Source organism: Lagenorhynchus albirostris, chromosome 3 (assembly GCF_949774975.1).
Source record: "Lagenorhynchus albirostris chromosome 3, mLagAlb1.1, whole genome shotgun sequence".
In the NCBI taxonomy this organism is placed as follows: Eukaryota; Metazoa; Chordata; class Mammalia; order Artiodactyla; family Delphinidae; genus Lagenorhynchus; species Lagenorhynchus albirostris.
The window spans coordinates 40,403,299-40,425,945 of record NC_083097.1 but is presented as its reverse complement, the minus strand read 5'-3'; the positions used below and the strand labels follow the sequence as shown (position 1 = coordinate 40,425,945).

At 38.5% G+C, this 22,647-nt stretch overlaps 1 protein-coding gene across 2 annotated transcripts; it reads left to right on the top strand.

The window, feature by feature from the left end:
* Positions 1–1,485: 1,485 nt before the first annotated feature.
* Positions 1,486–21,988, top strand: MOCS2 (molybdenum cofactor synthesis 2). 2 transcript variants are annotated; one of them, XR_009539472.1, is made up of 8 exons: positions 1,486–1,607; positions 2,779–2,923; positions 5,868–5,995; positions 6,548–6,698; positions 7,570–7,693; positions 9,568–9,673; positions 19,151–19,281; positions 19,686–21,988. XR_009539472.1 is itself a non-coding variant. In XM_060142941.1 (7 exons), exons 2-6 carry the CDS (start codon positions 2,826–2,828, stop codon positions 9,634–9,636), a joined length of 570 nt encoding a protein of 189 aa, XP_059998924.1. In that variant the 5' UTR covers positions 1,486–1,607; positions 2,779–2,825; the 3' UTR covers positions 9,637–9,673; positions 19,151–21,988. The 2 variants fall into 2 exon arrangements, 1 of the variants encoding a protein (XP_059998924.1); XM_060142941.1 differs by having other exon boundaries at positions 19,151–21,988.
* Positions 21,989–22,647: the final 659 nt, after the last annotated feature.

The window sequence follows — 22,647 nt, the reverse complement described above, 5'->3', positions numbered from 1 at the left end:
TACAGTTCGAGTGCTCAGATACGTTGAATGCTTTAAGTCTTTAGGGAACAGTAATCATTAAGCAGAAGGTTGGGTAGATAAAGTGTTAAAGAGAACCCTGCAGTTGAGCGGCGAAAACAGTCGAGCTTCTATAAGGGAGGTGGCAGGTGTCCAGGAGAGTCCGGGGTCAGCTCTCTCACACTTCAGCCTCTCAGCTGAGGGTAAAGACATGCGTGGCCAGCCCTTTTCCCATTTAGCGACACCTACAGCTCTCGCCCGCCACCGCGACCCATCTCCGCGAGTGAACACCAAGTTCTAGGAGCCTGGTTAGCAAACGAAGCGGGGAGAACAGCGGGGAGGAGCTAGCTCTGCGCATGCTCTTTGTGGGCGGGGCGGGGGGGGCGGTGGCAGGCAGGTTGCGCCTGCGCGCTGTGTCGATCAGACGCCTCGGCTTCCGCGCCGGGATACCCGCCTAGGGTTCGCTGGCGGGATGGTGCCGCGGTGCCAGGTAAGAATGGGGAAGCCCTCCGGGCTTGTGTCTGTCCTCGCCTTTTCCCTCCACAGACCCGGTCCTGCTCGGCCAGACCCCGGCGACCGCCACCGCCGCGGTAGGCCCTCCCGACTTCGGAGGCTTTGCTCTGGTCTCCCCAGCGAAAGTCAAGTCCATAACGCGAACGCTTGTTCTGCAGGTGACGGCCTGGAAGACCAGCTGGTTTCTAAATCACCCTTGATATTTGCCCTTGCTTCTCAGATTGTTCGTTTCTAAGACAAGTTTTCAATATAGAAAGAAATGCCCTTAACTAAGCATTCTTTGATGAAATGTGCTCCATCTGTGCATTTGCGAACCCTTGATTATTTGCAGACCTCTGATTATTTCGTAGAGAATGATTTGCTTTCATTCACAGGTGGGTTATTTTACTTGGTCGGATCGCTTAGATACCAGGCTGTCTGCATAGGTTTGTCCTAGGAAATAGAAGTTTATCCTGTATTTCAGACTCATCTGCTTTTGTAAATATCAGGGTTTGTATGTTGCATAACTTAATCCTGGACAGCTGGGTTCAATGTAATGTAGACTGGAATCAAAGGTCATACGACAACCGTGAAGGACGTGTCTTTCATTTATTTGGTCATTTATTTGTGTAATTCATCTCTTGAGTCAGACATTTGTTCACTGTTTAAGTATAAAAGGTGCTATAATTTTATGTCAGTTAAAGGCCAACCTCATGGTTTCTAAGAAGATATTGTTAGGATTTTAGTTGTGGCACACATAACATTTATAAAACTAAAAAGCATCTGGAAATTAGTCTGACTTGTACTTAAAACATAAAAATTTTTCAAAATTTGAGCTTGTAGGTATGCTGAAATTTTTATGGGCACTTTAAATTTTTTCTAATTTATAAAAAGTGTCTTTGATTAAAGTAATACATTTGAAAAACAAAACCCAGCGTGGACAGTCAGAAAAGGACTATGGGTTGTTATTGTTAAAAACATATCCTTTCTTTTCAGGTGGAAGTGTTGTATTTTGCAGAAAGTGCTGAAATAACAGGAATTCGCTCAGAGACCATTTCTGTGCCACAAGAAATAAAAGCATTGCAGCTGTGGAATGAGATAGAAACGCGTCATCCTGGGTAGTTAAAAATTTGCAGAATGTATATGATTAACACTTTTTAATATTTAAAAATGTGTGAGTAAATGATAAAAGTAAAAAGTTAACTTAGATTTCCATGTTTAATGTCCAAAGGATCATTAGTTGTATTTTTTCCTGAAAACTTAAGTTCTAGTATTTAAAAATGCAAAATTCCTTAATAAAGGTTAAAGATATTTTACTTAAAATGCACAGTGAGCTGTGATACTCCCAAAGGGACATGATTATATTTGCTTTTATAATTTACAAAATACTGAAAATGTAGATTCTGCATTTTTGTAACATTAAATGAAACTGTTACGTATTCTGTTAAAAGTGTGTGCTTTAAACTTTGATGTCCTGCCCCTTCTTTAGAGAACTCAAAATAGAAATTTTTAAGATTGAAAGAAAAATGAAAGATAACAAACAGCTGCTGCTGAATTTGAGTTTTTACAATATTTGATTTTTTTTCTGGTTCTTGAAAATGTATCATTTTACTGCTGTTGTTCGTACCTCAATGAGCCTTTTTTGAAACAAAATATAAAAGTGGCTTGTTTGAACGTGTTCAAGGTATATTAGTAGTGTCACTTAAATTGTGTGAATGTTTAACTTGGAAGTCTTAGTGCTGTGTAAAAGACAGCCCACAATGTATGTTCATAAAGAAAATTATTCCTTCTTGATTTCATATCTTTTTAAGTTCTTAAAATGCCCTGATAATCAATGAAACGTAGTGGGGCCTCTTCCTACTTTACCTTTAACGTTATACCTACTGAGAGGCACCTGGTGTTTTGGAACCTTTCAGGGTATACTTAGTATACTTGTATGCTTAGATGGAAAGCTCCTGGGGAGGGCATGTACTGATTAAGAAATTGTCTTTTTTTTTTTTTTGACCTGGTCTGAATGTTGTCTCCAGTCTAGTGTTTTTTGTTTGTTTCTTTAATTCCCCAAGACACCCAACATCCAGTAAAGAGTTGTTAGCAGTTTACTGTATTCTTTGTGGTGAATAAGTATGTTCTTCAGTGGATATATCCTTTCTCTGCAAAATATGAGTTTAATTAGTGATTTTGCAGATGATGCTTCATAAAGTAATATTTATGTAATTTTGATTGCAGCTAGCTGAGGAGATTTGGGGTCTAACAGCATTGATACATCTAATTATACTTTTTTCCCTTCAGATTGGCTGACGTCAGAAATCAGGTGATATTTGCTGTTCGTCAAGAATATGTCGAGCTTGGAGATCAGCTCCTCCTGCTTCAGTCAGGAGACGAAATTGCCATTATCCCCCCCATTAGTGGAGGATAGTGCTTTTGAGCCACCTGGGTATGTGAGAGAGGTTTTTCTTAGCCAGTCTCGTGGAGAAGGATCATACAGATAATAACTTATATATGGTTTCCTTTAACTGTATACTCTTTGTCAGGCTGTCTGTACCAACTCTTGGTAAAGCAGCAACTCTTTATTGGTGCAGATGGACTCATAAATACCTATCATCTCTGCATCAGTTGTGTTGTAAGCAGTTTAATGTCATCTTGATTTGTTCATTCTATTGATTTAACATGGTTTATTGAGATTTTTGTGTCGGGCACAGTGCTAGACCCTGGAGTTTTAATACTCCTATTTTGCAGGAGGGAGAAGTTAAGAAACTTGTCTAAGATCACATAGCTAATAAGTGGCAGAGCCAACATTTGAACTCAGATTATTATTGGACTCTGTGTAGTTTTCCACAAATATGCTTGTTAATACTGGATAATAGCTCTCCTGGGCACAGAGAAATGTAGAAAAATTGCATAGCTGGAAAGTAAAAAGATCACTCTTCCTGAAAAACGCTTACCATTTTCCAGGTATAAAAAACAGCTTTATTATTATAGTTATATTGCTAGTGGCTCTAAGACCCATGTCATCTTTCCATCTTTCCAAATAAAGTAAGCCATGCCTGAGTAGGATAATGTGTAAGAACATTTCTGTTTTTTTAAATTTAACCCATTATTATTTTTATTTATTTTTTAACATCTTTATTGGAGTATAATTGCTTTACAATGGTGTGTTAGTTTCTGCTTTATAACAAAGTGAATCAGCTCTACGTATACATATATTCCCATATCTCCTCCCTCTTGCATCTCCTTCCCACCCTCCCTACCCCACCCCACTAGGTGGTCACAAGGCACCGAGCTCATCTCCCTGTGCTATGTGGCTGCTTCCCACTAGCTATCTATTTTACGTTTGGTAGTGTATATATGTCCATGCCACTCTCTCACTTTGTCCCAGCTTACCCTTCCCCCTCCCCGTGTCCTCAAGTCCATTGTGTATGTCTGCGTCTTTATTCCTGTCCTTCCTGCCCTTAGGTTCTTCAGAACCTTTTTTTTTTTTTTTAGATTCCATATATATGTTTTAGCATATGGTATTTGTTTTTCTCTTTCTGACTTACTTCCCTCTGTATGATAGACTCTAGGTCCATCCACCTCACTCCAAATAACTCAATTTCGTTTTTTTTTCTATGGCTGAGTAATATTCCATTGTATATATGTACCATATCTTCTTTATCCATTCATCCAATGATGGACACTTAGGTTGCTTCCATGTCCTGGCTATTGTAAATAGAGCTGCAATGAACATTGTGGTACATGACTCTTTTTGAATTATGGTTTTCTCAGGGTATATGCCCAGTAGCCGGATTGCTGGGTTGTATGGTAGTTTTATTTTTAGTTTTTTAAGTCTCCTCCACACTGAGGAACATTTCTTAGTATGGTCTGGAGAGGCAGACAGAATGAGGCTTAATTTGTCAACTGAGAAATAAATAATGTAGAAATTAATAATCATTCCTAATTGAAAACTCTTTTAAGTTAGGAATGAAAGAAAACTTCCTTAATTTGATAGTGTTTTTCTCCAAAATCAAGTAAATATCATATTGGATGACAAAACTTCGGTTTTATTAAAGAAAAGAACAAGCCAAGGATGCTTATTTATTTTTTTCACCCATTTCTTCCCCACTCTTCTGGAGGGTAGTGCCTCAGAAGTGAAGAATAAATATTGTAAAGCCAGCTGCCTGGCATTGATAGAGATTGGATTTTCTTAGTCCTATTATTTGGAAATAATAGAATTCTCCATTAGATATGTATCTCAGTTTTATTTGGAAACTGTGGTCACCATATCACCACCATGATATAGAAAAATACTATTGTTTTTGATTTTGTAATTTATTCAGAAAACAATGGGCTGCCATAGGTGTGTGTTTGTGTGTGATGGTTAGAGCTGTTCTTTGGGAAGACTAGGAAGATACTGAGCAACATTGTGTATGATTTGAGTGTGTTTGACAGGGTTTGTAACATGCAGTTTTAGAATCTATGTTATTATAGAATCAAGTTGTGGGAACTCAGTGTGGTCTGAAGTTCATAGACGATGTTTGGGTTACCTATATTGTATTGCAAGATGAATTGGAAGAAGCTCAGGTGACATGTACAGGAGGTTGAAGCATCTTGGAATCCAGTAGCATCTGAATGGTTTTTTTTTCAGTAGCATGGTCCTCTTATCTTAAACACACCTTCCCCAGCCCCCATGCTGTGTCTTAGAACGCTGTTTGTTTCCATAAGTTATCCCTATTTGTAATTCCTATTTATTGCTTTGTTCCTCCTCTAGCATAAGTGCCTGAGCACAGGAGCCAGGTCTTTTGTTCCCTGGTCTGTATCCAGTGTGTGGGCTTAGTCTCTGACCCTTAGTGAGTACGAAATAAACGCTTGATGAATGAAATGAGAAATGCATGGCAAAGGACTTCTACAGCATCTGGTGAATAGGCGTGCAGTCAATTCCTTTATTTCCTCAGTTACTTAGCTGAGGTTGTGCCTGATTATGAAATGAACCCAGTTCCTGTGGAGTCATCATTCTTCTTGCCCTCCTTTTTTGGGTAAAGAAAAAGGCAGTTCTGGGTGTGGTGCTTGGTAATCCAGTGGTTAGAGGTGATGTGTGTGTGGATGCAGGAGATAAGAGTAGCAATTCCAGAGTTTGGAATATGTTGGCAAATGAAATAGATTTCATTTTAAGTGATCATGTTAATGGTAAGTTCCTTTTTATATCATGCTTGATTCGTTAGGGATATTTGTAAAATTACTGAGTTTTGCTCGAACTTTACACTTGCTTATTTTTATCATTCAGATCAAATCATGCCTCCTAACGCATCTAATGTAGAAAAAATATATAAATTGAAACATAGCCTGTAAGTTGGGTGTTTTTACTCTAGTACCAATGTTAAGGTTTGGTAATATTTTATTTCCAGGAAAGATATAAGTGAAGTTGAAGAGAAATCAAAAGATATAATAAAATTCACATCTGAGCAACTTTCAGTAGATGAAGTCTCACAGCTGGTGATTTCTCCATTCTGTGGTGCAATATCCCTATTTGTAGGTGAGTTGTAATTTTCATAGCATCTGTTGACTATACAGGACAGTAGAAATTAGCAGGTGTTTCTCATGTTCAGTGTTAATAGTAAGAGGATTTTAAGATACGGAGCAGTTAGCCAAGATTACCCATGGTGGTGAGTAGAAATTTTTTTAGTTCTTGTTTTGTGTTAGTAATCTTCAAATTAACATATGTTAAAGGCAAAAAAAAAAAAAAGTAGACTAAAAGTCATTATTAGCAGAGAGAATTCTGGTAATCCTGGGAACATAATATTTTCCTTTTAAGGGTCAAATTCTAATTGTTACAGAGGGAATATATACTGGTTTGTCATTTGAATGTTTTCAGTAAACCTGGCTAATCAGTGTCATTTTATTTCCTCATCTTTGTGATGATTATCTTGATTTTCTAATCAAGTTTTTGTGTTTAGAAAATTTCAAAGTAATTTTTATACAAATTGGTATGCTACTTGTCTATTCAAAAATAATCCTTTTATTCTATTAGTGTGCTTTTTCTACTGTAGGAAGAAAGCTTATTTTGTAATTTTTTTTTTAATTTTAGGAACTACAAGGAATAACTTCGAAGGGAAAAAAGTCATTAGCTTAGAGTATGAAGCATATCTACCAATGGCAGAAAATGAAGTCAGAAAAATTTGTAGTGACATTAGACAGAAATGGCCAGTCAAACACATAGCAGTGTTCCATCGGCTTGGGTATGATTTCCTTTATCAGTTTAAAAGTTTAAGTGTAGTCGTTTTCCGCCTTTGTACTAATTCTGATTCTGATTCTGCTTCATTGGCATCCTGTGTTACCCTGAGAGGGAGGTTTGTTTATCATTCTGGCAGACAGTGCCTTTAAGGCTGCTTGTTACATTGTAACATTTGGAGAATGGCTGATGCTGTAACAAAGTCCAAATGTGCAAGATTCTTTGGCCCTGTGCCCAACAGCCTGTGCTGATGTGTGTTCAAGGCCATGAGACCTTTTCAGAACTGTTTTGTAGTCTGTACCCTGTTTATATGACAATCTGAGATTGTTTTGATGTAAAAGCCTTTTAAGGTCATTAGATTAGTTTGCTGTTTTGTATCACTAAGAAGAGTGGAGTTCCAGGCTTTGAAAAGAACCCAGCAATGGGACTAAATCTATCATCTATTAGTTACTGGTAACTATAATTTTATTAATGTTATCAATTCTGTTATTTACTATTCATTGCTATTTAATACTTTAAATTCTACCTTATATTCATCATGCGATTAGTTTGTATTTCTAGGCATTACCTGGCACTGTGCCTTGTTTGTTTGATGAGATATTTGTTGAATCAGTGAGGTACTTTTCATCTTGTTGCCCATTCGATAAATTTAGTGGATACATGCTTACAGATTAGTCTCAAGCTTGGCACTTCCTGCTAAATGCAACTGGGATGAATTACTGTTTTCTAACTAAATGGGATGTTCAGGTAAAACAGAAGTGGATATTTAGTTCTAGGAATGCTTCACTGGAATTTTTATTTTTTTTCACATGTCTAGTAGATTTCTTAACATGTAGCTTCAGAGGAGATGATGAATTTTTTCCTTCATTTTGTTAAAGCTTAGTTCCAGTGTCAGAAGCAAGCATTATCATTGCTGTGTCCTCAGCCCATAGGACTGCATCCCTCGAAGCTGTGAGCTATGCCATTGATACTTTAAAAGCCAAGGTGCCCATATGGAAAAAGGTAAGTTAGGAAAATATCTAATTTTGTCTTTGGACATGATTTTTCTCAGGAATTTTTAAAGAACAAGGAAGAAGAGTACATACAGAGTATGTACTTCCCTGACTTTATAGAATCTTCTTTTCTTTTTCTAGGAAATAGGATGTTTATGTAATAATCTCCTTTCCAGGGTTTATTAAGCATGAAAAATATGTGCCCCAAAGAATGCATGGCCTGGAGAAGACCTCAACAAGTGGTAACAGTTAGAATTCCTAGTCTAGAACGTTCCAGTGGTTCATATATGAAGTATTATCCCTTATATTAGAATTCCCTTGAGTTAGAGGGTCTTTCCTTTGGAGAGCAGGAATAATGCATGGCTATGTAGTCACTGGCTAAAATAGAGACTTCTCAAGGCAAAAGAGCCTTCTCCTAGAACTCCTTCATTTTAGGAAAAGAAAAGTGGGATATTCCCTCCTTGGAGAAAATGCATAGTAAGTGGACTTAAAAAACCTAAGTAGGAAATTCTAGCTTGTTTTCCATCCATACATCAAACCCATCAATAAAAGCAAACAAGTGCCTGCTTAAATAGAGCATTCTGAAGATAGGAAAAGGCCCAGCTCCCTGATTTCTCCCTTGGTGTAGTAACCTCAGCAGTGGGATCACTCTGTATTCTCAGAAATGTGTAATTACACTTAAGAGCCTCAAATTGCCCACAACATTGTGGCTGATAGCAAAGCTGAGGAATGGATTCACTGCCCAGTACAGCAGAAGGCCAGAGTGAAGGACCAGTGGTGAGATGAGCAAATTGGACTCTGAACCAGCACCTGTGAAATTTAGTGACCATATTTTCTGGATAAAAACTGAAACCCATTGTTATAAGGGGATACTTAGGGATTAGAGGATAGGATATGTAAAAGGAATCTGTCTTAGTGAAGCTCAGATATCTGGTTGCTTTGCTGTGAACAAGGCTGCCACAATTTTGATAGACCATGAGACCCTGGAGAGAGCAAGGTAGGAAAAGTATTCCAGAATGAATTGTGAGCCTGGCTGGAAGAGATTCTTTGCCTTGGAGCTGACAAGGTAGATGAGACGGTAGGCCCCCCAAATAAGGGAGTGGGTAGGAGTTGGGGGTATACTCATTGTGGTGCTTCAAGAACTGGCTGGGCTTTCTATTTACTTCTCTGTGTGTAGAGGGTGGGAGGGTGTACAGGTGTTCAGAGGATAACTGAATTTGGATTTCTACCCCTGCAGAAATAGAACCTGACTAGAGAGTGAGAAGAGAAAGTGATATATTCTTATTCCCCTTCTGTCCAAAAATTATCTGAATTCTATTCTGGTTCTGGTTTCAGCCTGTGCTTTGAGATCATCTGTGATACAGGCAAGGGATGGGCAGGTGGGTAGGGCACGCACTTACAGGGTGTTTGCCAACAGCACGCAGCTCAGACCTGTTTAGGAACCTTTGGGGTGGTCTGTTAATTTCAAAGCTAATGGAAATATCCCTTTGGCCTTTGGAAACGCATATTTAGAAATGTGGAAGTAGTAGGTGTGTCTGGAAAGAAAAAAGTGTTGAAAGACCTTCCATCTTCCGTACATAACCTTGCCCAGGCTGTCTCCTGTCATGATCCCAAGTGGAATTAATTGTTTATTCCTTTCTGTGTTTGCCCCTTGTCTTGTTAAGGCTTCTTATCTGTCGTTTCTCCTACTTGACTGAGTCCTTGAGTGTAGGGAGCACGTTTATTCCTTTGTTTGCTCTTAATGCCTTATGCAAATGGCCATTGGATTGTTAAAAGAGGAGCAGATATAAATAGTTGTGATGTTCATTTGCCTGATTTATTCAGATATATTTGCATTTATTAAAATGCTCTCCTTTAAATTGTTATTATCGTTCTGCTTTTTAGGAAATGTATGAAGAATCATCATCATCTTGGAAAAGAAACAAAGAATGCTTTTGGGCAACCGATGATTAAACCACTTAGGTTTTTAGAGTCTTAGAATTTGAACTTGGTAAATTCTTTGATCATGTTTTGATTTTTCTTCTCCAGAAGATAGTTTACTGAACATAAACTCTTATGTTACACCAGTGGAACAAGAGAGAAAAAAATAAATAAATGAGTGTTTAGGATGAGGGCTTATTCAGGAACTAGAGATAGAGGAAAGAAAGGCTTTAGGGAAAAAATGGAAGAATAATTTAAATTTAAGGAAAGATGCCTGTGGTAGACATATTATTCTAAGACTAAGCTCTAACTGTAACTTGACTCACATTGAGGTGTGGCCCCTCCTCAGTGACTGTCTCAGAGGCTGCCCCCAACCCCCTACGCCCAGTGATATCATTGGTGTCAGGGATGCGTTTTGGGAATGTAGGCAGAACTGGAAGGTGTAAAAAGTCCTTATCGGTTACTCTTGGTATGATATATTTTTAGAATTTATATATTTTTAAAATAAGCTAAATAAACATGATTTTAAAAGTTTAAAAGCAATATCCTGTTTTTAAAAATTCAGTGATAATACCTAAGATTCATCATATGAAGCTTTCTAGTATTTCAGAATCAATAATCTTACCATAATACTTATATTTTATTAGTTATTAGTATTGTATCAATATATAAATTAGCATAAAATTGTAAAACAAGGCAGACTAGCAGAAAGGGTGCTTTGTGTTATAATGTTAGTTATAAAATTGTACCCACAACCAATTAAAAGGGGAAATTATATGATTATTTGGTAAAGTATTTTCAGATAGTTTTTTTTTAGCTTAAGCAACATTATCATTAATAAAGTTATGTTTTCTGCAAAATCTTTATACTAAATAATGGTCCAGTTTTTGCTTGGTCGACCTATATACTATCTTGGTAGATCTTAGTATATAAGTTCCAGATAGTTCTTTTTTTTTTAATTGAAGTATTGTTGACTTATAATATTTTGTTAGTTTTATGTGTACAGCATAGTGATTTGGGGGTTTTTGCATAATATATTCCATTATAGGTTATGACAAGATTTTGGTATAATTCCCTATGCTGTACAGTAAATCCTTGTTTCTTATCTGTTTTATGTATAGTAGTTCGTATCTGTTAATCCCATACTCGTAATCTGTCCTTCCCCTTCATCCTCTCCCCTTTGGTAAACATAAGTTTGTTTTCTATGTCTGTGAGTGTTTCTGTTTTGTATATAGATTCATTTGTGTTATTTTTTTAGATTCCATATATAAGTGATATCATATAGCATTTGTCTTTCTCTGTCTGACTTATTTCACTAAGCATAAGATTCCATAAATCCATCCATGTTGCTGCAAATGGTGATTTTGTTTTTTGTGTGTGGTGAGTAATATTCCATTGTATGTGTATGTGTGTATATGTCACATCTTCTTAAGCCAGTCATCTGTTGGGTTGCTTCCCTGTCTTGGCTATTATGTAATAAATAGTGCTGCTGTGAACATTGTGGTGCATGTATCTTTTCGAATTAGAGTTTTCATGTTTTCTGGATATATACCCAGGAGTGGAATTGCTCAATCATGTGGTACTTCTATTTTTAGTTTTTTAAGGAACCTCCATACTGTTTTCCATAGTGGCTGCACCAGTTTACATTACCACCAACAGTGTTCAAGCGTTCCTCTTTCTCCACATCCTCTCCAGTATTTATTACTTGTAGACTGTTCGATGATAGCCATTCTGACTGTGATAACTCAGTGAGGTGATACCTCATTGTGGTTTTGATTTGCATTTCTTTAATAATTAATGGTGTTTCATGTGCTTGTTAGTCATCTGTATGTCTTCTTTGGAAAAGTGTCTATTTGGGTCTTCTGCCCAATTTTTGATTGGGTCATTTGTTTTTTCGATATTATATGAGCTGTTTATAAATATACTTTTGATATTAACACCTTGTCAGTTGCATCATTGCAAATATTTTCTCTCATTACGTAGGTTTTCATTTTGTTGATGGTTTCCTTTGTTGTGCAAGAGCTTTTAACTTTCATTAGGTCCCATTTGTTTATTTTTATTTCTTTTGCCTTGGGAGACCTAAGAAAATAATTGCTGAGATTTATGTCAAAAAATATTTTGCCTATGTTTTCTTTTAGGAGTTTTATGGTGTCATGTCGTATATTTAGGTCTTTAAACCATTTTGAGTTTATTTTTGTATATGGTGTGAGGGAATATTCTAATTTCATTGTTTTACATATAGCTGTCCAGCTTTTGCAACACCACTTGTTGAAGAGATTGTCTTTTCTCTATTGTACATTCTTGTCTCCTTTGTTGTGGATTAACTGACCATAGGTGTGTGGGTTTCTTTCTGCGCTCTCTATTTTGTTCCATTGATCTATTTGTGTGTATTTGTGCCAGTACCATGCTGTTTTGAGTACTGTAGCTTTGTAGTATAGTCTGAAGTCTGGAAGGGTTATACCTCCAGCTTTGTTCTTTTTTCTCAGGATTGCTTTAGCAGTTCTGGGTCTTTTGTGGTTCCTTATAAATTTTAGGGTTTTTTTGTTCTAATTCTGTGAAAAATGTCATGGGTATTTTGATAGGGATCGCACTAAATCTGTAGATTGCTTTGAATGATTTTTTTTTTTTTTTTGTATTTCTGTGGTATCAGTTGTTACTTCTCCTCTTTCATTTATTATTTTGTTTGTTTGAGTCCTCTCTCATTTCTTCCTGGTGAGCCTGCCTAGAGGTTTGTCACTTTTGTTTATCTTTAAAACAAAACCAGCTCTTGGTTTTATTGATCTTTTCTATTGTTTTTGATCTCTATTTTATTTATTCCCTCTCTGATCTTTATTATTTCCTTCCTTATGTTGACTTTGAGCTTTGTTTGTTTTTCTTCTAATTCTTTTAGGTGATAAGTATTTATTTGAGATTTTCCTTGTTTCTTGAGGAAGGCTTGTATCACTATGAACTTCCCTCTTAGAACTGCTTTTACTGTATCCCATAAATCTTGTAAGGTTGTTTTCATTGTTGTTTGTCTTCAGGTATTTTCTTACTTCTTCTCTGATTTCGTCATTGACTCACTGTTTTTTTTAAAAGCATGTTGTTTAGTCTCCATATCTTTGTGTTTTTCTCGTTTTTCTTTCTGTAGCTGATTTCTAGTTTTATACCATTATGTTCATAAAAGATGCTTGATATAATTTCTACCGCCTTAAATTTTTCAAGGCTGTTTTGTGTCCTAGTATGTGGTCCAGCCAAGAGAACATTCCATGCATGCTTAAAAAGAATGTGTTTTCTGCTTTTTTTTTTTGGATGTAGTGTCCTATACATATCAGTTAAGTCCAGCAGGTCGTTTGTGTCATTTAGGACCTCTGTTGCCTTATTGATTTTCTGTCTGGATGATCAGTCCTTTGATGTCAGTGGGCTGTTAAAGTCTCCTACTGTTACTGTGTTCCTGTCAATTGCTCCCTTTATGTCTGTTAGTATTTGCTTTATATAGTTAGGTGCTCCTGTATTGGGTGTGTATATGTTAACAAGTGTAATATCCTTTTCTTGTATTGATCCCTTTATTATTATATAATACCCTCCTTTGTCTTTTCTTATGGCCTTTGTTTGTTTGATTTTTAAAAAAATTTATTTATTTTATTTATTTTTGGGTGCGTTGGATCTTTGTTGCTGTGGGCGGGCTTTCTCTTGTTGCAGCGAGCAGGCTTCTCATTGCAGTGGCCTCTCTTGTTGCAGAGCACAGGTTCTAGGCGCACGGGCTTCAGTGGTTGTGGCTCGTGGGCTCTAGAGCGCAGGCTTAGTAGTTGTGGTGCGCGGGCTTAGTTGCTCCGCGGCATGTGGGATCTTCCCGGACCAGGGCTCGAACCCATGTCCCCTGCATTGGCAGGTAGATTCCCAACCACTGCGCCACCAGGGAAGCCCCTGGCCTTTGTTTTAAAGTCTATTTTGTCTGATATGAGTATTGCTACCCCCAGCTTCTTGTCATTTCCATTTGTATGAAATATCTTTTTCCATCCTTTCACTTTCAGTCTGGTATGTCTTTTGCCCTGAAGTGAGTCTCTTTTAGGCAGCATATTGCAGTTTCTCGTTCTTTTATACAATAGCCACTCTATGTCTTTTGATTAGAGCATTTAGTCCATTGACATTTAAGGTAATTATTGATATGTATATACTTATTGCCATTTTATTCCTTGTTTTCCAGTTCTACTTTATTCTTTTTCATTTTGTGGTTTGGTGAGTTTCTTTTGTAGTATGCTTGAGTTCCTTTCTTTTTGCTTTTTTGTGAATCTGTTGTATGTTTTTGATTTGTGGTTACCATGGGGTTCATGTATGTTGATCCATAACTATATCTACTTGCTTTAAACTAAGTTATTCAAGTCCAAACACATTCTAAAAGATCTACATTTTTTACTCCCCTCCTCCACATTTTGTGATTTTAATCACAAAATGTGGAGGAGGGGAGTAAGAACTATATAAGCAGTAAAAGAATAAGCATAAAGACGTAAAATAGTAGTTATAATCGCTTTTACATTTTCTGTTTGTTTTTTAATCTATGTACTGATTTATTTAAGTGATCTTCAATCCTTACTTTATATTTGCCTTTCCTATTGGTATTTTCCCTTTCCTATAGATTCTTTTTTTCCATTTAGAGAAGACCCTTCAGTATTTTTTATAGTGTAGGTTTAGTATTGCTGAATTTTTTTAGTTTTTGCTTGTCTGAGAAATTCTCTGTTTCTCCTTCTATTCTAAGTGATAGTCTTGTTGGATAGAGTATCACAGGTTGCAGGTTTTACCCTTTCAGGAATTTGTATATGTCATGCCACTCCCTTCTGGTCTGCAAAGTTTCTGCAGAGAAATCAGCTTATGATGTTGGGGGGGGGGGTTCCCTCGTAACTGACTCTGTTTTTCTCTCATTACCTTTAGAATCCTCTCTTTATCTTTAACTTTTGCCATTTTAACTATGACATGTCTTGGTGTGGGTCTCTTTGGGTTCATCTTGTTTGGGAACCTCCATGCTTCTGGTACCTGGATATCTGTTTCCTTCTTCAGGTTTGGGAATTTTTCAGCCATAATTTCTTTAAGTACATTTTTGGTCCCCTTCTCTCTTTTTTCTCCTTCTGGAACCCCTGTTATGTGTAGGTTGGCCTGTTCTATATTATCCCATAGATCTCATATGGTGCTTTCATGTTTTTAAATTTTTCATTCTGTCTGCTGTTCTGATTGGGTGATTTCCATTATTCCATCTTCCAGATCACTTATTCGTTCTCCTGTGTCATTTAGTTGTCTATTCATTGCTTCTGGATTGTTTTTCATCTATGAAATTGAATTATCTATTTTTGATTGGTTCATCTTTAGGGTTTCTAGTTCCTTCTTAATGTGTTCTGTGTGTATAGCAATAATCTGTCTTAATTCAGTTAGTATTTTTATTACCAACTTTTTAGACTCAGGGTCTGGTAGACTGATGAACTCTGTTTCATTATTTATTCTTTCAGGGAATTCCTCTCTTTTAATTGGTGCTACTTCCCCTGCCTTTTCATTTTACTTAACTTTCTCTGTCTCTATGAACTTAGGAGAAAGTTATCTATTTTGGTCTTGAAGGGGTGTTTTTATGTGGGAGCACCCCTGTGTAGACTGTTTGTGTCCAAAGTCTTGGGTGTAGGGGCTGGTTTTGATATGGATGCCAGCCACGTCTTCCCTCAGAGTGTGCTGGCCACTATCACGTTGATGGGGGTGTGGTTGGTGTCGGAGGATCTAAAGCCTGTGCAGGGTGTGAGGCAGGACTTCCTCTCTGCCCTGTGGCCATCACCACACTGATAAGGGTGGAGTCTGACCCCCAGTTGCTGGAATAGAAGCTCTGAGGGTCAGGCTCAATCAGGCTCCCTTCCCCTTGAGTGTGTGCTCTGCCCCAGAGGAGGGGAGTGCTGAAACAAGTGAGAGGACAGAGGTGGTGTCTGTGTAGGTGTCTGTGGCTCTGCTCACACACAGCCCAAGGTTCCGTCTCTTCCCCCATTGTGTTTGTCCCAGATCTGGTGCAGGGCTGTGGCTTGGAGTGGGTGGGGCCGGAGCGTTTGCTAAGCTGGGGCTGGAGGTTGGGGCGTGTGGCTGCAGGAATTGAGGTGGCTGTTCTGCCACCAGAGGTCTGGGCTGCCTCAGTGGCAGTCTTCCCAGGACCTGTCTGCCCCAGATCCAGTGCCAGGTTGTGGAGTGGGTGGGGCCAGGGTGCTTGCTCGGGCGGGAGACTGACTGCAGCGTGCTCCAGTGGCACTGCCTGTGCATGTGCTTACAGTGGCCGTTGCTGCCCCACCTGGATCACCCCTGGACCCCCGGACTGTCTCTGCATAGCAAGAATGAATCTTTTCCCAGGGTCCGGCTGGCTGAGCTCTTGTGCCAAGATGTGATGTGGAGTGAGCAGGGCCCAGGGTGTTCACCCTGCTTGGACTGGGGAGTGCAGCGAGGCGGCAGCCACCGGTGCAAGGCCCTCTCCACCCTGATTGTTGGCAAGCCAGCACGCGTGCACTCCTCAAGAACAGAGTTTAGGCTTCTCCAGCCCTTCTGTCTGCCCCAGCAGTTTTCCCAGCAACCAACCAGGCAGGACCCCGGGACTGGGATGCCCAGTCTGTGGCTCAGCCTGCTCGCACCCCAGGAGGAGGGTTCACCTGTGCGGACCTTATCTTCCTTTCAGATCCCTTCCACGGGCGGAGGCCCCAACTTTATGCTTCTTTTCCATCCTACCCAGTTATGTGGAAATCTTTCTTGCCATTTCAGTTGTATAGGAGTTCTTTTGCCAAGTTTCCGGTTGGTTTTCTGTGTGAATTGTTCCACATGTAGATGTATTTTGATATGTTTGTCAGGGGAGGTGAGCTCCATGTCCTCCTACTTTGGCATCTTGATCTGACCTCCATATAGTTTTTAAAGTAATAATATATTGGCATAATTTTGGGCAGTTGACATCATCATAAAATTTTCATTATGCATTTTGGGAACAAAGACTTATACTTTCATACCCAAAGATTTTTTTTTCAGTAACATCACTAGTTACATCTAGCGAAGCATTTTTTACCTAAGGAATTCATTTATTCAACAAATACTGAATGCCTGTTCTGTGCCAGGCACCCACCAGTGGTCTTTGTCTGCCAATTTTAGATACCATGGGGAAGATCCTGCATCCTGTCTTTGGCTGGGACCTATGGAACAGCCTTATGGACACTAGGAATCTCCTGCTTATTTGGTGTTTATTCCTTCACCTATTCAGACATTGGACCAGAAGAATCGTGGGAAGGCTGACAAATCCTCCACCAACTATTCCTTTACTGAGATGGGGTTGTCTGCCTGGTCTCAACCTTACCCTTTCTGAATCCATTGCCTGCCTCCCTCCCTCCCTCCCACCAAACTTTGTCCTGCTCCTGTTTGAGAACAGGGGCTGGTGGTTGGACGACAGTCAGTTACATTCTGTGTGAAAGCACAGTATCATGAGATTACTGGGCCACCAGATACTCCCGGGATTTTGCACCCATGTTGTTCATATGTTGTTTATTATGTCATATATGTCTGTATGAGGTATATGTGGATTTCAGGATTTTTCTACTCAAATATTTAGAGGATCTTTATTGATGGTAATTAAATATTTAAAGAACATAAAGTATTCTCTATGCATGTTTTATTAAAGAATCATGTCTTAATTTTGAGTAGGTTTTGTTCTAAGTCAGGAACACAGACTATTATATTATGCTTTTAAGTCTCCAGTACAGAGGTTAAGGAGTTAATCTGGGGCATGCTAAAACTGGGATGGAACATCTCTGACAGTTTTTAGCGCATTGCACTGGATTTAAATAGGGTCTTTGATCCCCAGTTTCTTAGGTGTGGCAGTGTTAATTGGTGGTGAGGTAATAAGGGGCTAGCATCACTTTGACACAGCCTTTTTATACCTGTAACTTAGTTGCTTCACTAATTAGAATAGTAACCTAAAAAAATCGGCCTTTACGTGGATTGTAATGTTTAAAGTCACTTTGGAACTGTGGCTTTGTATGACAGCCTATGTAAATTCACCCAAGAAGTAGGAAACTCAGATTACTTGTGTTTCAGGTTTTTTAACAGGTAGCAAAATTTAAAGAATTTTATCTTTGAATGAAAGTAACAGCAGATGGTCAACAAATGAAGTGTTTTGGGATTTTGTGGATATTTTTGTCCTTTAGATATGATGTTGAGCCACTGTATTCTCAGCATGTTTTGAGAAATAGTGATTAAGGAGCCAGAAGTTTGAATCTTGATCTTAGATCCCTGAATGAACCTACTGGAGAATTAGAAAACAATTCCTGGATATCTTTTGAATCCACTCATTTCTTTTTTCCGCTGCTACATTTGTCATCCAAGCCACCACTCCATTTCTCTTGGACTGTTGCTGTGGCCTGGTGACAGTCCCCCTTCCTTCTCCCACTTAGGTCACTTCGTCATCCTACTTGAACCTTCTGATAGGTAATCACATCCTAGAACTTCAGTGTTCTCACCATGACCTACAGCCTACATGATTGGGCTCCTGCCTGCCCCTCTCACCTCCTCTCTTGCACCAGGCTCCCTGCTTTGCTATGGTGCCTTGTGGCAGGCTTATTCTCCCTAAGAGTCCTTGCCAGTCTCTTTGTCTAGAATGCCCTTCCTCCAGGAATTCCTATAGTCTGCTTCCTCACTTTATTTCCTCACTTCCTCCCTAATTAAGTGTCACCTCCTCAGAGAGCCTTCTCTGACTACCCTATTTAAAACTGGATTCCTGTTCCCTTCCCTTGCTCTACTTTATATCTTGCAGTGGCACTTAACCACTACCTCATGTACTCCATCTGTTCGTTTATCTCCATCACTAGACTGTCAGCTTCCTGAGGCCAGGGATTTTTTGTCTCCGTCACCACAGTGTCTAACCATGACTTGCACTCAAGAGTGCTCAGAAGTTCTGTCCGTGTTAAGTATTGTGTGTGTAGTTGTAGTGATTACAGATGTGTAAAAGTATCTGGCTAGATGAATGAGTGGATAGGTGCAGCTTTTTCTTCTGCACTCTCTTCCTCACTCCCATCCTGCAATGTCTCTCCTACATAGTTCCTGAGCACCTAGCTGTAGTAAAGGCCTCTCTTAAGGCAGTAATGATTTGTGTGGTGTAGTTAGGTAGCTCACCCAGCAGAGGGCAGTAGAGCTAGGGCTATAGTAAGAACAACTTAAGTTAGCTTTTTACCTTCATTTTGCACAGAATCAAGAAGTTCAGTTTAGTTAGTAGCCTTTTTCTTTTAGTTAGGTTGGAGTGGTCCTAAGATGAAAATCAGTCCCTCCTTTTGAATAAGATTATTTCCAATCTTTAATTGGTATCTTAATTTAAAATATTAAAGGATTATGATAGGATGAGGAATTTTTTTAAAATGTTCTGTGTAGTTTTTAAAAGATGATATAGAATGAATAAAAGGAATTACTTTTTAAAAATACATAAATATAAAACTTCCGATTTGGGACAGAATGGTAGATTTGATACAGGTCTTTAACCTACTCTGTGACAATCCAAAGAAAAATGAATGTTCTTTTTCTTCAGAGTTGTATTTTAATGTACGAAGCATACCAGATACGCTTACTGGTGGTGGTTCTGCAATCAGCTGCCCTTATGATGTGCTTCACCAGAACTGAGATGGGTCAAACTGAGGAAGGCACGTGGGAGTTCACCTGGTAGGAATTGGAGGTGTTTGTGCATAGGTGTGAAAGGCGACACGTACCCAGCAACCTTTGCACTGATATACCAGCTATAGAATGAGGGCCAGTCTATGAGCCTGATATGTATCTTGTTTTATAATTTCAGCACGTTCATCTCAGCATATTTAATCCTTCAGATATAAACCCTCTAGCTCACTATTAAAATTTTTTTAAAAACTATGCAGGTGACTACTCATATAGGCTGCAGCGGTTTGACCGATTTTTTTTTTCTATACCAAGTACATATTTATATCTAGAGGTAAGTTGTGCTTTAGAGTAGTGTTTCTCAGACTTTAACATAATATGAATCATCTGGTGATCTTAAACTTCCAATTGGAATTCAGTTCTGTGTGGCAGCTGAGATCTGCATTTTGTAACAGCCTCCAGGTGATGCAGCGCTGCCTACCCATCGACCACATTGTGAGGAGCAAGCCTTTACACCTAGTCTCTAAGCTATGAAGGCGGTTTAAGGTTCCTGCAAAAGCATCCTTGTGGCCACTGCTACTGGCGGAAGAGGTTAGATATATCCTCACTCTTCTACTGAGTCTTGAATGTGTTCTGAAGCACAGTGAGTGCATAAGATAAATACAGTGAAATACGTTAAGTCGTAAAATTCAAATTCCAAAGTAAATAGCTTTATTTTCAAAATGATTTTAATTGTATTCAGTAATGTGGTATTTAAAGAGGGGTTTACAATTAAATAATAACTTTTCTGTTTGATTCTTATACTTTAATAGGAGAAAAGCTCTTAACTAGTTTGTTGATTACTGTTCCAATTTGATCTTTTGCTTCTCAAAAATCAAACGAATTGTGAAACTTCATATACAAACATGCATATTCATTTTTATATTTTTGGTGGAGAGAAAAAAGACAAAACCCAGTTTATCAAAAAAGCAAATATACTTAACAAAGATTTATACATTATGTGTGAAGGAAACTATCCTAGACAATTTGTCTTTAAAAAAATAATACAATTTAACATAGTTGCGCAATATATACATTTACATTTTGACTTTATCTGCCAAAATAAATCAGGTACGAATGAAACCATTTTTTAATATTTACATAATGGCTACATTTTCATTCTTTAAGGTTCAAAGAAATAGTTAATATTTTTGTTTCAAACTTTACCCCCATGTATACCTTTTACCTCTAGAGGTCTAGTCTTTCGAATTGATTGAAATGAGTATGCGTTAATGAGGGCATAGTCCTAAGAGCTGTGTCTATAATTATTTACTGTGTGCAAATTGTATTCATGATGGACCAGGGAGCTCAGTTTGAGGAATCCTGTTTAATGCTTTCTGCTTAATGATGTCTTAATTTATGGGACTGTCATATTACATTATAGCTGTATATCAGAATAGATTATAAAATTATACCTTCTATAATAACTTGTAGTATAATCACTTGTGTGATTATGATAAAATGGTTTTAGTTTTTTCACATTTAATAACTTTTACTATTTTATAAAAATAGCACAGCCAGCTAGGAATCTGTCCAGTTCTCATTTTGCTGCTAAAATGGACAATGCACAAATTCAAATCTCAATGCAATTTTTTCACAGGCTGTTTCTACTTTAGTATTTTGTAAGGCTTGTGTGGCAGCCATGCACGAAGCAACTCAATTCTTATCACATTCTATACATATTGTCTATACACCATTTATGAAATGGAAACTTTGAAAGATGACATCTTTTAAGCCCCATATTCTACTTACTTTTAAAATAAAAGTATGGCTGAATAGGAATACAGAGCTTTTTTTCTCAAATAATTTTTTAATTTCTTGGATGAATACTCAACCTTTGCTTAAAAGTGCTTGAGAAATACTCCTCACTAGAGCCTCTGCCTCAAATCTGTGATCTGGTAACAGAAGTTGTATATTTAGGCCACTTGCTTAGTGCAGTGGTTCTCAGTCGGGGTGCTTTTGCCTTCCAGGAGGCGTTAGCCAATGTCTGGGGACACTTTTTGATCACCACGATGAGTGGGAGAGGGAGCGTCTGGTATTCGTAGGTAGAGGCCATAGCCAGAGGCCAGGGATGTTGCTGAACGTCCCACAATGCACAGGTCAGGCCCCCCGCAAGAAAGAATTACCTGGCTCCAAATGTCAGTAGTGCCCAGGCTGAGAAACCCTGCCCCAGTGTGATCAATGGTGCAGAGACAAATGGCTAATTTTTTAGTTTATAGTAATCCAACTCCTTCGTGGAAACAGTGCCGTCAAGGCGGCTCATCCAAGGCAAGGCTTGCCAGAGCTCGCAAGCTCCCTGTGAGTATGTGACCTCAGATTAGGGTTTATCATCTAAGGAAGGGGAGGCAGAGTAAAATAAAAGGATGACTTCCAATGTTCTCAGTATATTACATTAAAAAACTAGTAAATATATACAGCAGTTACCCAGTTTATTAAATAGTCTTTATCAACTTAATGACCAGTTTCCCCTCCACTCTTTTTTTAAAACAATTTTTCTTGGAATGAAACAGTGTTTGAATCAAGCTGTTAAAAGAATTGGGCTCTAGCACATGTAACTAGAGAATACCATGCTGTTTTTGCTGTAAACCCCTGATGTTTTATTTCTAATTGTGTTTTTTTTCCCCCCTTTGTCAGATGCAAAATAAATTCTGTCATTGTGCAGACAGCCCTGCACTGCCATCACAGGCACCCATGGGCAAAATACCTGTTTTCCTCCGAATTCTTTTCAGTGTCAGATTCTTGGAGGATTGTCTATTTGTGTTATAAGAAACCCAGATAGTAGGTTTTTAAAGTTAAAAGCGTCGCTGCTGAGCTCCGCCCCAGTCTCCCCATTTTATAACAAGGACACTGAAGTTTACAGAGGCTAAGTGACTTGTCTGAAGCTTTAGGTATGTACTTTTTGACATAACTGCCCTTTTTCTCCCAGTCCCTCCTAGAGGATAGGTGGGCTCAGAAGTAGAGAAAAGGTGCAGAAGGAGAAATGGGTGGTGGTCCTCACAGTGGTCCATTTACATCATAGGACCGGGATGCTTGTAAAATACAGGTCACCAGGCTTCATCCCGATCTGATGACTAAATAAGACTCTGAGGAATTGGGGGGTGAGACTCTACCAGGTGAGCAAACTCCCAGGTCCTTCTGGAAGTGTAAGTTCTCCAGAAACAGACAAGCACAGCAGGTGCACATGCTGATTTGGTGGTTTCTAATGTCTCCTTGTAACTTCTTGCAAATTCCTGAGATGTTTATACTTTGCCTTGTTTACCCTGCCTGAAATCTCAACAATTAGAAATTCACTTGGGCTTTTCTTGCATATTTAGGAATAAATGAAAATAGCTCCCTGAAGTTAAGGGGATTATACAGTAATTCACGCAAGTGTGGAAG

What these genes read in the sequence shown, in the direction of transcription:
- MOCS2 (XM_060142941.1), top strand. Translation starts at nt 2,826, where the DNA reads ATGTCGAGCTTGGAGATCAGCTCCTCCTGCTTCAGTCAGGAGACGAAA. An exon ending in AGTGCTTTTGAGCCACCTGG is followed by an intron (nt 2,924 to 5,867) that starts GTATGTGAGAGA and finishes TTTTATTTCCAG; the next exon opens with GAAAGATATAAGTGAAGTTG. An exon ending in GCAGTGTTCCATCGGCTTGG is followed by an intron (nt 6,699 to 7,569) that starts GTATGATTTCCT and finishes ATTTTGTTAAAG; the next exon opens with CTTAGTTCCAGTGTCAGAAG.